Source organism: Pogona vitticeps, chromosome ZW-PAR (assembly GCF_051106095.1).
Source record: "Pogona vitticeps strain Pit_001003342236 chromosome ZW-PAR, PviZW2.1, whole genome shotgun sequence".
Taxonomy (NCBI): Eukaryota; Metazoa; Chordata; class Lepidosauria; order Squamata; family Agamidae; genus Pogona; species Pogona vitticeps.
Window position 1 is genome coordinate 6,210,251 of NC_135800.1, and position 16,185 is coordinate 6,226,435.

The window sequence follows — 16,185 nt, forward strand, 5'->3', positions numbered from 1 at the left end:
AACTGCCTTGAAGTTACCGATAAAAGGTGCCAGGTCAATAGGCTAAAAATGAACAAGGACTGGGTAGAAGCTAACAGCAAAAGTACCAAAACTGATAGGAATCAAATGAAGCCTATGTGGGAACAAAGGGTGAGGATCAAAAGGAAATATTGGCGTAGCAAATAAATTTGATTATACAGAAGTGCCTTAACCTCTGTATCGTGTGTATAATGTGCTTTGTTTTGTGATTGGTCATTGGAAGGTGAACATGGATGTAATTTACAAGTCTGGTTCTACCTTGTGGGAAAGAAAAGGATGAATTGTGGGGAATAATGTACACATTCTTCTTCATGTCTAGTTTGACTCTGAAAAGACCCTCGAATTTGCCAGTCTGAAACGTTTTCTTAAGGATTTTGAGTTTTTGTCTGATATTAAAAAGTGCCCGGTATTGCTGCCAAATAGATCTCTTTCAATCCAATGTTCCAGTGCCTTTGCTGAAAACTCCTGTAAAATACCAGTGAATATATTGATCAAGGATACTAAACAACAATAACAATAACAATTGGAAACATAGCAGATGTCGTATATACATCCAGGCAGCAACTGTGGTACATGAGTCATTTTGAGGGGTGGAAGGGGGTGTCCCTTCCTAATTTAGATTGTGGTATATCCCTTCCTGCCTCCCTGCCTCCCTCCCTCTAACCCAGCTCCCCTCCTTTTCGTTTGGCTTATTTGTTAATTAGATTTATTGGACTCCTGAAAGCAAACAGCTCCCAGGGCAATGTGCAGTAGATCAAAATAAGCTTCGCAGATATATCAAATAAAAAGGCAGAACAATAAAGCCACTGATATCAGAAACAAAGCTACAACAGGCACCAATAGAACAGAGATCTAAAAATATCTGAGTTACACCACAAACTTGCCAGATTGGCTTGGGGATTCTGGAAGTTGTTCTCCAAAAAATTAAATTTTCCAGGCTTTAATCTTACTCCCCACAGTGCTGCTAGAAGCTAAAAAGCAAGATATTAAGTCAATTGCTTTCACCTATGTTGTGTGTCTGTAGCATGTGGTATTTCAAGACAGACTACTTGATAACATGGAGGTTTTAATGGCAGTAGTGTCGCTTTGTCTGATCCAGAGGTGAGTCAAGTGCAGTGCTCCAGATGTTGCCCATCCCCCCCAGCTGGGACTAATGGGAGCCGGAGTCTGACAGCATTGACTCATCTCTGCCTGGGCCTCATCTTCTTCTAGGGATGATTTCCCTGTGCCAACTAAACCAGTCCCTCCAAAGTTGTCTGAGGTGGGCAAAATTCAGTCTTTTCATTCAAGGGTACGAAATCCACCTTTTGAAGTGTTGCCTTCATGCCTTGGGAGAAAAAAATACTGCTTGAAACAGTAATTACGATTGCTTAGTATCTGCTTGGACTGGACAGAGCTGTGGTTAAAGCTACTCAGAAGCAACTGCTTCTTCAGTGGTGTTACTTTTCTAGGTGCTTGTTTCACACTGTTTTGGCCTTAAAAGCCCACAGTGCAAATTAAGGTATTTCCTACTGTTATAGTGTTTTCCCTTCAGACACCCAGTTCCTTCAAACCTCCTTTCCAGCACTTTGAATTCCAGTTCCACCCTCCTGAGTGGGAGAAAATTGTTCTGTTTGCCATCCTTTCTAATACCTGAAGGTGGCTATTATATCCTTTTTCCATTCGTCTTTTCTTCAGACTGAACAAACTGGGTTCCAATGCCCAGCTCCTTCATCTGCTTCTAAAACGGGTTAGTTTCCAGAATTTTTATCGTCTTGATCACCCTCCCTTGGACACGTTCCAGCTTCTCATTATCCTCTTGAAACTGGAGTGCCCAGAACTGGGTACAGTACTCCAGGTGAGGTCTGACCAAAGCAGAACAGAGAATGATGATGCTTTTTTTTGCTTGATCTGACATTCCATACTTCTATTGTCGCAGCTTAGAATTGCTTTTGCTTTCTTTGCTGCCACGTTAACACTGTTGACTCATGTGTTCAGCCTGGGGTTTACGCTTTGTGGGCTTTGGGGAAGGCTGTGCTTCTGAAGTGGACCATGTTCCAGTTGCTAGGAGATGTGGATCAGATGGATATTAATTCTGCTTTGGGTTGCAGACACAATGAAACCCGCCCCTGAGAACCCAGATGCAATGAGTTTTTGAACTCGCCATTCCTTGGCCACTGCAACAGCAGGCCAGCCTTGGTTCCTCTCTTCTGAGGGCTGGCGAGGGCCAATGAGTCTGCTGCATTTGAGCTCCCAATGCCCTCCTGATGGGCTGTATTTATTAGCAACTACATTCCAGACACGGGACTCTAAGCTGAGGGTAGTTATTACAGAGACAGCTGAGCGTGGCTTCCAAAGGCATCTGGAGTTATCAGATGCTGCCTTTGCCAGCCAGCGGAGGTTTCTCTTGCATCTCCAAGAGCAGAGACACAGATTATACCTTCATTTGTACACTTATTGGCTCCAGATCACAGCTGATTTGGGAGGGCTTAGCGGGGACGGATGGCATTTGCCCGTCCGTGAGTTCAATGGCCGTGTTATTAACTTAAAACCCTCCAAATCTCTCAGTAATGACACGGATGGCCTGGGAAACTGGTGAAGTTAACAGTCTGTAAAGAAGGGATTAGCGATGCCAGCGGCTGGGATAGGAAAGCTGCTCCCCCTCGGGGCTAATAAGAACAGGGAGCGGAGGGGCGCCTATTAGCACATGTAGCTCAGGCAGTGTTGGGCGGCAGTGGGATTGCTTGCTAGCAGCCAGGGCTGTTTCTCGGCTGGAGCCGGCTTCCCTGTGTTGGGGTGATTAAGGCAGTGGGGCTTGTGAGCCTTGGCGTTTGGACGATCCATTCTGATGGCATCCAAGTGGCGCTGCCAAGATGTCGTTTCAGAGCGGAGAGATACCTTTTGGGACTTGGGAGCTGTGCACATCCAGCGGAATGGCGAGAAGCGTGCCAACAGCAGGAGGCTGCTTAGGAGCAGGGCGTGGTTCGCATTTTTTGTGTCCTGCCCGGTCCAAGAGATGGGGAAAGTTCAGTAGGACCGACCGGGGTTAAGAGGCGCTACGCAGCAGGCTAGACCTTGGCCCTGACATCGGGGAGGAAGCTAAGGACACACACACACACACCCCTATGCAAAACTGACACACTTAGGAGGGTTCAGGGTGTTACCCTGTCAAAGGCGTTACCATTGGCCTTCTTAGGGTTCTCTCCCAGAAATTCCGGGAAAATCAGCCTTTGTTGGAAAGCTGAGTTTGGTAGAAGTTAGGGGAAATGTGGCAAATAAATTATCTTTAATTGGCTTTTGGGTGCTGGACGCAGCCAAGGAAGGCGCTCTCATCTCCCCCATCCCATCCCACCATATTGTTTCCAAAATCCAGAAATTTCCATCAGCAAAAGCAGTACCTGGAGTATCTGCGCTTCAGCACATAAACATCCTTCTGAGAATGACTCACCATGGTGTCTTCCAGAATGTGATGCTTTATTTAATTTTTGATAAAGACCACTGCAATATTTATTTGTTTGCCAATCAGTGGTGGCGGGATCGGTGGTGAGAGAGTCCAGGGTAAGACTGCAAAACAGAAATAAAAATTTGTGGAGTCAGTCCATTTGCTCCGCCCCATGTAGCCATACCCAGTTAACTCTTGCAGTGCTCCTTTTAAAGTGGAGAGGGGAGACCCTTTCATTGTTTTAGCTGAATCTCTCCGTTCCAGCACACTTTTATTCCCTTTTGGAGTTCGTAACCCGTGTCTTGAAGTGATTCAACAAGTACATAGGGATGTACATCATGTCCTTATTCATTCTTGCGCACCCAGTGAAAAATCGGAAAACATTTGAGGTGGTGAGATATTTGTTCACATCCCTAGCCTAAGCTTACCAGCAATCTTCACGACAGCCTGGAGAAGGAAATTGATTCCCCAGCAAATAGCATATGGCTGTGATTTGTTCTTTGTATTAGTTCCTATACAATGTGTTTTGAAGTATCTTGGTCTTGAATGAGGACTTAAGAGCCATTACCTTTGCAAAAGACCTGCTCCTGGTGGAGACGGGATCAAGACAGCTGCATTTTAGACTCTCCCTTGAGGCCTGCCACAATGAGCAGCTGCAATTTAAAAACAAAATTACCTACACACCACTGCTCCCGGCTGGGAGAAAGCTGTTTCAGCTGTTGTCAAGGGCTGGGTTGGATTTGTTGTTGGGCAGTTCACCAGCCTTCTTACTGTGCTCCCCAATCATCCCTTTGCATTGTTCTCCAACGCAATGTTCCCAGCTGTGGGTCACTGCAATGTCATAATATTTGCAATCAGGCCCGCCTGCTGGTGGAATATTGCACTTCGCTGATATTTGTCCAATGTTTAGCTAAGCGCCTCCCGGGTGCCTCTCACTGGCTCTCCCCTTTCGCATACTGATTGTCAAAGAAAATGCAGAGGGTTCTATTGTTGTTGTTAAAGGGGATGATGCCCTGCAGCTCATGGCTGCGGCTTCTCTTCATTTTGCGTTTGCTGAAGCTTGCACCAAACATCCGAGAAGAATTTGCAAAATTAATTGGAAGAGGAAAGTTGATAGATGAGTCTTTCCCTCAAAACTATTTCTCCTTGAGTTACCAGGTCAATGTCACTTAAAAAAAAAACACTGATTGGGTGGCAGTTATTATTTCATCAGCTATAATGTACCTTTTTTCCCTCTTTGTTTTGACTACATTGTGGTGTTTTGTTGTTGCCTACCTCTGGGAAGGGCAGGGGAAAAACATAAAACATTTCTGGAGGCGGAGTAGCTGTGTCAGCTTGTTTCAACAAAGCCAACAATGGAAGCTGTGGCCTCTGAAAAACTAAGGAGTTGTATTCTGCTTAAGCTTTGGTGGACTGGTTCAAATACAGTATATGGAGTGTTGACTCAGTTGCTGAGATGTCTTATCTTAGAACTGCAGACCGGGAAGGGGACCCATGGATCGTCAAGTCCAGCCCCTGCCAAGGAAGCGCAGTGGGAATCGAACTGCCAACCTCTGGCTTTGCAGCTAGAGATATAAACCACTGAGCTATTTAGCTGCGTTGGTGGGAGGGGGCTTCCATATGACCTGCTAACTACTGTGTAGTGTGCACAAGACTATGCAGACCAACAACATAGACTTAAAGTCCCACTAGACTCTTGTGGTTTAAATTGAATTCTTTTTGTCTACAATTTAGAAATTCTGTATGGGTGGCTGCAGAGAACTCCTGGTGTATCAGCTCCAGGGGTTTCTTGATCTAAGTTTAAGAACTTTGCCTCCTGCACTGTCTTAACTCGGTTTCTAGTATGTTTTCTCCCCGTTTTGCCTTGATAACACCTATTCCTGTTCCTTGGGAGTCACAGCCTCGGCATTGAGTCACTGTACCCTGTTATCAAATACCAAATGATACAAATGAATGCCAAATGGAAACCTAAGTATAGGAAGGCAGTGTGTGTGAAGGACAGTGTCCAGCCTAGAATGAGGGCAAGGTGGAAGAAGGCCCCTGGCCTCATGTTGAATCCTCGTGGGTAGTACTATTCATATAAGTGTGGTTGTGGTGCAGGAAAAGCTTCTTTTATTAGTAATTCAGCCTTGGTGGATCAGAGGCGTGAGGATAATTTCGAACATCCAGCATATGTCCTCGCACTGCAGACCATTTTATTGGATGGCGTAAGAATCAGAGAGTGGGTGTCTAAACATTCATTTATGTGTCATGTGAAAGTCAACAAAGAAAAGGAATACGAAACGGAGAAAACTATACGGAAAAGAAATATACACTATAAGGATGCAAGAATAAGAATAAAAGGAAAAAGTAGCTGTGCATAAACCTCTGTAAAAGGCGTCCTAATATTTATATCTATGTATCTCTATTTGTATTTCCATAGGAAGTTGTTTTTGTTTGGATGCAGTATGTTGAAACGTTAACATTTTAACTGTTTGTTGCTGCTAACCTCTGCCCAGCCTAGAGGTAAGCAACAACAAAAGAGTTTGCAGTTATACTAAACTGGAGGGCGCCTCATTCGGTGGCTTCTCATTCCTATATCCTGGGAGAGCTCCGGCTTTACCTCCTAAGTGCCAGACAGAAAGACACACACCGAATGGTGTTTCTCTTCACTCATTTGCAAGTGACTTTTCCCAAGGGTGCCTCTGGCTGCCTGGAGCATGGCTGGGTGGTTGTCCTTCTTGCATGCCCATGCAAACTGCACACATTTCTTTCTTGGGTAGTATTTTCTCCTCCTCCTTCTTCCTCTTAAATTTTTCCTCATCTGTACCTTTCACAGAGTCCCCAACAGAAAGGACTGGGCAGAAACGGGGTATGCCCAGTGGAGGGCCAGAGAAGAACCCCACGATGGAGCCAGCCACCACGACGCCGTTCCGAGTCACGGTGAGTCTCTCTCTCTCTCCCCCCCTCCACCTCCGGCTCCTTTTGCCCTTTCAAAACTCTCATCACTCTGAGGACGGGATCTTGCTCTAGAAACTTTGAAAAGAGGCAAACCAAAACAAATAGGTACAGACCAGCAAAGCTTAAAGGTGAGGGAACCAGAGCGGGATCTTCAAGATGCGAAGATCTGGGTGGCAGTTGAGAAACCCAGTGTCACTAAACTCTGGAACTCCATGTCACAAGAGGTAGTGATGGTTGCAAACGCGACTGGCTTAAAAAATGGGATTGGGTAAATTTGTGAGCGCAAAGATGAAGAGATTTGTGAATCATGCTAAATCTGTCATGGGAAACAAACTGAAATGATCAGTCATCACTAGGTGACAGCTAAAGAAGATACATTAATATTTAGTCAGTACAGTGGCTTTTAAAAACCAGTCCTTTATTCAGAGTCATGCTTGAGCTATTGACCTTCAAAGGGGTTTCTCCAAAAAAGCACTCTGAGCTGTAACCTTTTTGCCTGGTGGAGAAATCCTTTTATATATGTCTGTGCTGGCCACGCCCCTGGGCTGTGATTGGATCCTGTCCCAAAAGGGCGGGGTCACCTTATAGATAAAGGTTGCCACCAGCAGGGGAGAAAGCACAGAAGAGAATGTCTTGGGCAATGGCTAGCATCGCTCTGACTTGATTTCTGAAATTGTGCCCCCCCCAACAAAAGAGATACATGTTATTATTTTATTTATAATAATACACTATTATTATATTTATTATGATTATAAGAAAAAATAAATGCCACGTAAGAAACCGGTTTTCTTTCCCTGACCCTTCTGGTCCCATCTCCTTTCTGCAGCATTGAATTTTCACAGCCTTCTGCTTGAAGAAATCACATATAAAAGGATGCCCGGAGGGAGATCTTAATGAGAGGAGTCAGTATTTGTCTTTGGCGAGAGATGCATCGTGTGGCTATTATTTCTGTCCACTCCCCAGGGAGTTTCCGCCTCTTAAGATGAACAGCCTTTGTCACTCAGGCAGTATTCTAAATGTCCTGGATTCGTGCAAGCACTAGATTCTGGAGGACAGGAACATGGAGACAACTTTGGATGCTGTTCTGGTTTGCCTCATTAACAAGGAAAGCAACATTGATCACAGCTCTCCTCTTGCTGGGAATAGCAAATTGCTGTGGTGATTTATAGTTCAATGGGATTTCTTTTTGCGGACTGTTGTTACGGATTCGGGCGGGGGTACAATTGATGACACTGAGATAAATTTTGAAATAGGGGTGCTTTTCATGACAGTCCCTGTACCTGGTCCACCCTCAAGAGCAGTTAAAAAATATAGACAGCTGTGTTGATCTATAGAACTGCAAGAAAATACTATCTCTTCCTGTGTCTACCAGGAGCAGACCTTTTGTTCAGCTAATGGGTCTGAATTGCCCATTCAAAGCCAAGGTACTTACAAATGCTTTAGATCAGTGATCCCCAACCTTGGGCCTCCAGATTTTCTTAGACTTCAACTCCCAGAAATCCTGGCCAACAGAGGTGGTGGTTAAGGCTTCTGGGAGTTGTAGTCCAAGAACATCTGGAGAACCAAGGTTGGGGACCACTGCTTTAGATGATAGCTGCAGAAATCCCATGTGATAGGCTTGTAGTATGTTTACTTATGTAGTTATTCATTTAGTACAGATATACCTTGCATCTCATTCAGTGAATTCAAGGTAGCTCTCTTGATTCTCTCCCTTCTTGCATTATCATTGCAACAACCCTGTGAAGTCATCTGGTCTGGATGGTGGGGGAGAGACCGCAGGTGAGGGACTGGCTTGAGGTGATCCAGTGGGTTTCATGATTAAGTATGGGCTTGAAAGCAGCCCTGCTGAGTCCTTGTTAAAAACTCTAACCAATTAATCACACATAGGACTGCAACCTATATACAACAGCTCATTCATAGAATCATGGAATAATGAACCGTTAACACTTCAGCAGGACAGATCCTCCGTCCCCACTCTCCTTGTTTCACAAAATGGATTTACACTTTGCTTCTTTTCTGATAAACACAGTCAGTTGAACCAATGATAACAAATTCCAGACATTACAGAGTTCTGACCTGAGTCCACTTTTATACACATTCCCCAAATGGCACGTATAATTCTAGCAGTAATCAATAAAATCCATCTTTGTCTCAGGATTAGTTCTGAGTTGTAATACCTTTGAGTGTCAGATGAGAGAAGAGAAGAACTTTGCAACTAGAAGCAGAGCTGCCTTAAGAACTAAAAGATACTTGATCATCTTCGGATAGATTTCCAGGCTCTGAGCGTTGCGAATTGGCTTGGTTTTCTTTGGCCTGTGGCCGTCAAGAAATGAACAAGATGTCAGATCATGTGATGCCAAATCTGACTGGCAGCAGCTGTGCAAGGTGTTAGACAGAGGCCTTTCTCATCACTTCCAAAAGGATTGAACCTAGCATTCGGCTCTCCACCGAATTATGGCCCCTTCTCTTTGGATTTCTCATGGCAGTCTTTTCACACCCAAGTGGCCACTTGTGATGCCTTTTCTTCCTAGGTCCCCTAGTGTCACTCCTAAAGACCGACCTCCTTTTCATCTCTCAAACTAGTTTCTTGGGAAGCTCCCCTGCATGAAAACAACTCCAACGAGACGCCTCCCGATTATCGCAATTTTGCATCCTTTCCTGAACCTTCTCCTGTGCAATGAAGGGTCCCATACTGTTGCGAGATATAAAAGAGAGGGGTTTTGCCCCCCCCTGCAATATCATCACCACATAATATATAGACCACTTTTTCCCATTTAGTTTCAAATCACCAGCCTCCTCCTTTCCTTGCCAAATGCATCCAAGTAAATTATAATTTAATAGTGCTATTTTCTTTGGGAGGATTTTCCCCCCTTCTTTGCTCGGCTTCTGAGGAGAGCTCAGACAGAATGAACCGGGCCCTCCTCACAGCAGGAACACCCGATCTTTAATTGAAACCTAATTGTTTACTAAACCGCTCGAACCAGAAGGGAAGATTACTGTAATTTTGGTCTGTGGATAACTTCCTCCCTTTCTCCCCTCCTCACTCTCCCTTCTGTAAAAAATAAAAATAAATTCGGGTTGAATTTTAAGGAGAATAGAAGCATTATCCTCCATGATACATAAACAAGAAAGCAATGATCATTAAACTGTCAATGGCAACTGAGTTCAGATAGCGAGCCTCCGTGAGCTGCGGAGGAATTACATGCAAATGATTTTGGAGAGTTTATTGGTGGGTGGGCAGCCGTTTCAGGGCTGCTGGGTGAAGGTGAGAAGGACTGCAAGATGATTTTTCTCGTGGGGAAGAAAAGGGAGGAGGCAAGGTCAGCTGAGGTCAAACGTTTGCAAAATCCCATCGAGGTGTAGCTCTGACGCCTCTCTTTCTGTTTCCATAAATGGGGCTTCATCTCATTTCCGATGAGGTCCAACACATCCCGTAGCAACCGGAGTGTATGATTTTCATTCTAGCCAAAGGTCTGTTGGGTTTGATGGAGAGCTGATGATTTCTCTCCCAGGCTCTGCCAACTGGAAGCGGAAAAACAACAACCCTTAACTGAGTCCATTCACCCGTTATCCCTATCAGTGAGAAATAAGCAAGCTGGCTTGTCTCTCTTGAGCCCCTCCCCTTCATAAGCACAACTCTCTCCCCACCCCCACCCCCATCTTCTGTTTCTGGGTCTTAGCAAAGTGTGGCAGAATATTTGGAACTGGCTTTAATAGAGGTCACCAAGATGCTTCCCTGCCACAAATGTCTTGAAGCTCAGTTATGCAGCATGTCCGTCCATCCGTCCATCTGTCCGTCCTTCCTTCCTTATTTATTTTTAAAATTGCTCCATCTTCTGAGACAAAGCCTTTCTGTGCAAAAGGTAGCAAGTTCAACTCTTGGTATCTCTGGATCGACCAGTGAACAACCCCCTGCTTGAAATAATACAGAGCTGATATTCTCTTAGTGCAGGAAGCAGATAAGGAACCTTCCAGTCCTCCTGTTGGTTTATTGCTCTCATAATCCTTTTTCAGTGGTCATGCTAGTGGGGCTGATGGGACTTGTAGGGCAAGAGATCTATCAAAACTCCCCCCACCTTTGGTGTAAAGCCATCCCAACCTTGAGGGATCTGTACCCTGAGCCACGTCCTCCTGGAGGGTCTACTGTTCCTTTTGTGTTTGGAATAGGAACTCGGAAAGGGATCATGGTCTTTTTAAAAAGAAAGAAAGAAAAGGATTCAGGGCTAGCTAGGGCTACAGAGATGCATGGAATCACCGTGTCCAGACTCAACAGGTGAAAAGAGAGTGAATGGAAGACCCTTCTCAATTTACAAATCTTCTTCCTTCCAAGTCTTGGAGAGCAGACCCCACAGCTATCCTAGGAGATGGGCTGCAATTCTGTTCAAATTATAAAAATTGCTTTGAATGTTGCATCCGTTTGTATAAATTAACATAATACTGTTTTACACAAACCGGTCCCCTATTTTGATTTCCTTTTGCTTGATAAGTGAGTGGCTGAGCTCTCTTGAAGGTACAGATTTGGTGGGTTTGTTTCTGCTTGGCTGTGGTAACCCTCGATTTCCCCCAAACTGGCACTGTGTCATGCAATCGGGCGTGACCTTAAGGGGACTTGGAAGCGGAGAGGTTTGAATGCTGAAATGTGTGTGTGTGTGTAGCAGCATCCATCACAGATTTGCTCCTTGCATCAGACTCCGGGACTGGGATGACAAGATAGTGGTGACCTGTTTCTCTGAACAGAGAGGGGATGTTGGGGCTATAGATCTCTCCCCCCCCTCCACTGTGCCCAACCTGGGACGTTTAGATCTTGTCATCCAGACATCTCTTTCTGTTGAGAAGATTTCCTGTATAGAAGTAAGTAGTGGTGGAGGAAAATGACAGCAAAATGGATTTTATTGGCGGCGCTGTCCTCTTGCTGTAGCAGGCACGGGCCTGAATGTAAAGGGCTGAATCTTCTTCTTCCCACCCCCAGCCTCTCTTTTTTTCTGCTCTATTTCTCTCCTGGGCTGCCTGCCGTGTTAGAAAACGGAGCTACCGACACCACCATCGCACCTTTCCATTTATAGAAATAAAGGGCCTATTAGGCAGGGCACAGATGTGGTACGATCAGCCGATACATGCCAGCCTCCCGTGGCCAGCTGCTGCTGCTCTTCCTTCTCCTGTTACTCCCACCGCTGCTACTCAGCCCCTTTCTGTGTCAGTTCGTGCAATATTTTGGAAGGGTTGTAGTTTGTCAACGTCCCGCTGCTCTGCTTCTAGGATGTTCGTGGTCTTGGGAAAATGCACTCTGTGCCTTCCCATGTATAGCAGTCGATAAAGAGGTCCAGATCGAGACGTTCTGAAATCTGAGGCAAATCTGTAGCAAAGGAGCCCCACGTCGCCTCACCCATCCAGGTCTAGGCATCCAGTCAGGGTCTCTGGACAGGGGAAACCTCACACACCCTTCTTGTAGCGGTAAAATGGTGGTGGCGGCAGCAGCAACAACGAGATTTGAAATAGCAAACCTTTTGCTGCCTTTTCGTGGTCTCCTGGAATCTGCTGCCTGAGCCAACTGCCTCACGACAGGGCTAACCCTACACTAAGAAAGCCCAGAGCGTCAGAGTTACAGAGACCTGCTCTATTATGAACCTCACTCTTTCCCTCTGTTTCCATTTTCTCTTCACGCCAAGCCTGCAAACGAGGTGAGGCCGTTCATTGCGATTTCACAGATGGGTGCAAAATTGAACCTTTGTCTCTCTTGCCAGGCTACACCACCCTGGATTCTTGAAGAGGTCAGCCCCCCCCTCCACTGGGGAGAGACCAGTGTTCTTATTTTGGGGGGTGGCTGGGGGGGAATTGGGGAACCCTTTGCCATCACTCTGGACTCACCATAGATAGCCGCGGCCCCTTCCATCAAATAAAAGCCCAAACATCCGGGAAAAATTGGACCTTTTCAGCCAAAAAATTGTGTGTTTATGTGTGTAGGGGCAGTGAGGAGTCCAGGGCCTGCAGAAACGTCCTTGGGGGTATTTATGTGGTTCCCACATCGACCCTACAAAGAAAATTGCTCAGGACCCCTTAGGGGAAAGGACTAAAAAGCATGTTGAGACTCCAAGCCAACATTTCCCTCTCTGCTCCGTTCCCTCGTCCTCCCATGTCAGAAATATTGAATTATCTTTCATTTCCTACAGCCCATGGGGGGAAAGACAGTTCAAAAGCCAGGCTGTGCAGAGAGCTAATAAGGAATATTAATCCTCATTTTATTCGTTTTGATCAGTGTGTGTGGAATCGTAATTGCGGTAATAACACTTGACATTTCCTCGGCACCTTTCATCGTGGGCCCGGCTGGGCGATCCGCTGATTGGCCCGGATGAAACACAACGATGTGCTGCATGATGGTTTGAATATGGCTTGCGGGAGGTTTGCTTGCTAGAGAAGGCAAGGGGGTCTGCCCCACAGGGAGTGCCCCCACAGTTGACCTGGCTGAGACCTCCTTCTCACATTGAGCCACCTGAGCTCAGCCTCCCCCCCCACCCCTTCATGGGGTCCCTTCTGGCAGCACTCCCATCCCATCCTATGTTTGTTCGACCCTGTGTGTATGTGTGCATGTGCACACAATGTCCACCCATTGTGCAATATAGTGCGTTGAGGCCACAAACTAATTTAGGACACACGTCATCACTTAGCCAACTCCCCTGTCAGCGGTGTCCAAGGTAATAGGTATTGCTACGCATTGTGGCAGTGAGTTCCACAGCATAACAACGTGCTTTTCACTGTCCTGAATCTCCCACAGTCCAGCTCCAATGAATGACCAGACTGGATTCTAGTCCTCTGAGAGGGGGGGAGATTATTCCCATCCACCTTACAATATTTTAGACCCCCCTCTCCCCTTGCTCACCTTTCCTCTTAACCTAGACAGCTCTGAATGTCCCCACCTTTCTTTCCCCATGTAATTTTGCCCTCTGCTTACACGATGCAGTCCGTTGAGAGGCGCAGCCAGCTGAGTTGCGTACAAAACCCATCCTGCGTCGGCTCGGCTTTTGAACAGTTTGGCCCTTTCCTGCCATCTGGGGCAGCTGCTGTGGGGCTGGGCCCCCAGGACAAGCCTGAGAGGGAGCTGGTTATTTTCTCCCCCTCCTCCCTTTGCCACCCCATGTCGCCTTACACGTCGAGCTGACATTGATTTCTGTCTACTCTTTCCAACTTCAGTTTCCATGGTGACAGGATTCAGTTTCTGCACCGTGCTGTGCCTTTTTTTCCCCCTCCCTACTTGTGTGTGTGCGTTGCATGTGTGTGTGTTTCTCTATGCGTGTGTGCCTGGCTTCACTTTTTCCCTGGTGGACCTTGTGGATAATGCTGGCTGTGATGTCAAAGATAATTTGACAAAATGATGGCATGAAAGCACCTTAAATGGCTGCTCTTTTCAAACGTGCCTTTTCAAAACTTGGTTTGCCAGTGGTTCCTGGCCCCCTACCGTGAGCCAACCAGCCTCTCTCTTTATCTGTAATTTGTCCTGCCCGTGACCCTGGTGGTGGTCAATGGCAAATTTCTCTCTGTCGGTCTCTGTCCACTTTCCCACCTGCTTTGACCTTGTGGCACTGGCCGTTGAATGACACGGGACTCCCGCTTTAACAGTTGTGGGTGCATCAACCGACTCGTGGCTGGCTGGCTGGCTGGCGGAGGGGAAGGAGAGAAAGCCACTTCTGGGTTGCAGCCTCCATCAGATATGGGCTGCTGAGGTCCTTGGAGGGTTTCTTGATCTGTGTCACAGAGGAGAGAACCAGGACAGGCTGTAGTTTTGGCTCCCCTTTTCAAAGCCAGTATTCCCTGGCTAGCATTTAGAGGCTTTTTTAAAGGAAACCGATGGATTAGGACCCTGATATTGTAGACTTTCTATACAGAGTGGCCTTGGTAGCCAGATGTGCGGTATAAAAGACCGAAAGACAGACTGACAGACTGATTGATTGATTGATTCTCTGGGACTGGCTCTGCCATAAAAGGGGAGACTGAGACAATTGCTTTGGGAGGAAGTGGTGGCAGGCTCCTGGTTTTTCCTCTTTAGTCTGTGCGTTCTGCTTCTTGTTGAAGGGCAGGCCTGAATCAAAGCTTGGTTGGGGAACAATTCCCAGAATCCCCTAACCCAGTGGTCCCCAACCTTGGGCATCCAGATGTTCTTGGACTTCAACTCCCAGAAATCCTGGCCAGCGGAGGTGGTGGTGAAGGCTTCTGGGAGTTGTAGTCCAAGAACATCTGGAGGCCCAAGGTTGGGGACCACTGCACCAACATGGCTAGGAACTGTAGTCCGCAAAAGTGACTTTTCTAAGCTCTGGCACTGATCTCCAAAGCTAGCTTGTTGCTTTCAGATGTATGCGCCCGAGCATGGCGAAGTTACAGTACTCTCTCTCTCTCTCTCTCACACACACACACACACACACACACACTTGTGGAAAAAGCAGCAGCCTGAACCCTTCTGAGCTACCATTTCTGACCTCCTTGTTCAAAGTGTGCCTTGTTTATATTTAGCTGTGTCTGCAGCTGTTATAAGGCCTACATCTCCCCAAAGAGCAGCAGAAATGGAAAAAAAAATGATCCTGGACTGTGCCACTTTTCTTGACTAAATCATCCTCTATTTAAAAGTCGTCCACACAAGCACATATATTAATGCACCTAGAAAATTAGCAAGCGTAACCTTACACACATACACACGCCCAGCTCCCAGAATTTTGGCCTAGTTTTGCATTTATTCCAAGAGACAAACACTCAGAATCTCTTCTGAAATCTAGAAACCGCTTATATCACACCGGGTGCAGTTTGAATGAAAGGATGAGCCCAGGCCACTTTCTGTTCAGAGCTTTTCCTTGCATGAGCTATATTGCAAGGGTTGGCAATTTATTACCCTTCAGACATTGTTGGTTTGCGTATTCCAGCATCCATCAGCAATGGTTGGGCCTGGCTGGTGCTTACTTTAATCGCATCTCTCCCTCTTCCCATGCAGGATCCTCCCCTCCCCCCCCCCCGCCCATAAGAAGAATACAATCACAATTTGGGCCTACCTTCCAAGGTTGGCAAAAGGATGATCAGAGTCATAAACTGACTTTGGAATACCCACAAGGCACATAGTAAGTGCTTAACTTGATTGCGAGCAAATGATTGGAACATAATTATGGGCAGTAGGAGAGATAAGTTTCCCTGTTCCCTTCAGACTATTACCTGACTTTGTACAGAATTTTTTTTTTAAAAAAATGACTACAAGTTAAAGATAAAATTGAACAGTGCCTTAAATTCAGCGCTAAGCAATACAGTAGATGCAAAATAATGCTATGTTTGATGGGGGCAGGGAACATTATGAACCTTAATTGCCATGATGTTTGCTCAAAGATGGAAATATATAAGAATTGGTGGGCTACGGGAAGGATAGATGAGAAGCAAAGATGGATGGATTGCCATGCTGATATTCACATTTCATGATGCGTTTTGAGCACACGCATCCTTCCTCGGGGAATCAACAATTAAATTATTGAAAGCAATATGTTGATCTAGTACCATTTCCTCTAGTTTCTTCCAGAGAAAATAGCTCAATCTTTATGCAATTGTAGGGGAAACCAAAATTCTGTGCTTGCTTGCTTATCTTATTAAGGAGAAATAGTCCCCATTATTAAACGTAGGAAGAGTGGGGAAATACTCGTCTAGAGAGTTTTGCAGAGTGGCAAAGAGATTTTGCATTGAAATCTCACTTAACATCTAAGTCGCTAAGAAATTTGGAAGATTTTTTTAATGAAGTAGCTTCTTAAAAACCAGAAGCCTGGTTTTACAACAACCTAGTGTACTTT

The 16,185-nt window shown here is 45.9% G+C and overlaps 1 protein-coding gene across 6 annotated transcripts in view; it reads left to right on the forward strand.

The window, feature by feature from the left end:
- The window catches only part of DAB2IP (DAB2 interacting protein), a 152,284-nt gene that overhangs the window by 41,153 nt on the left and 94,946 nt on the right, over positions 1-16,185 (forward strand). For all 6 annotated transcript variants that reach the window (XM_072984962.2, XM_078382662.1, XM_072984959.2 and 3 more), the window contains exon 2: positions 6,258-6,361. In XM_072984962.2, coding sequence (XP_072841063.1) covers positions 6,258-6,361 — 104 coding nt within the window. The remainder of the gene's footprint in view (positions 1-6,257; positions 6,362-16,185) is intronic.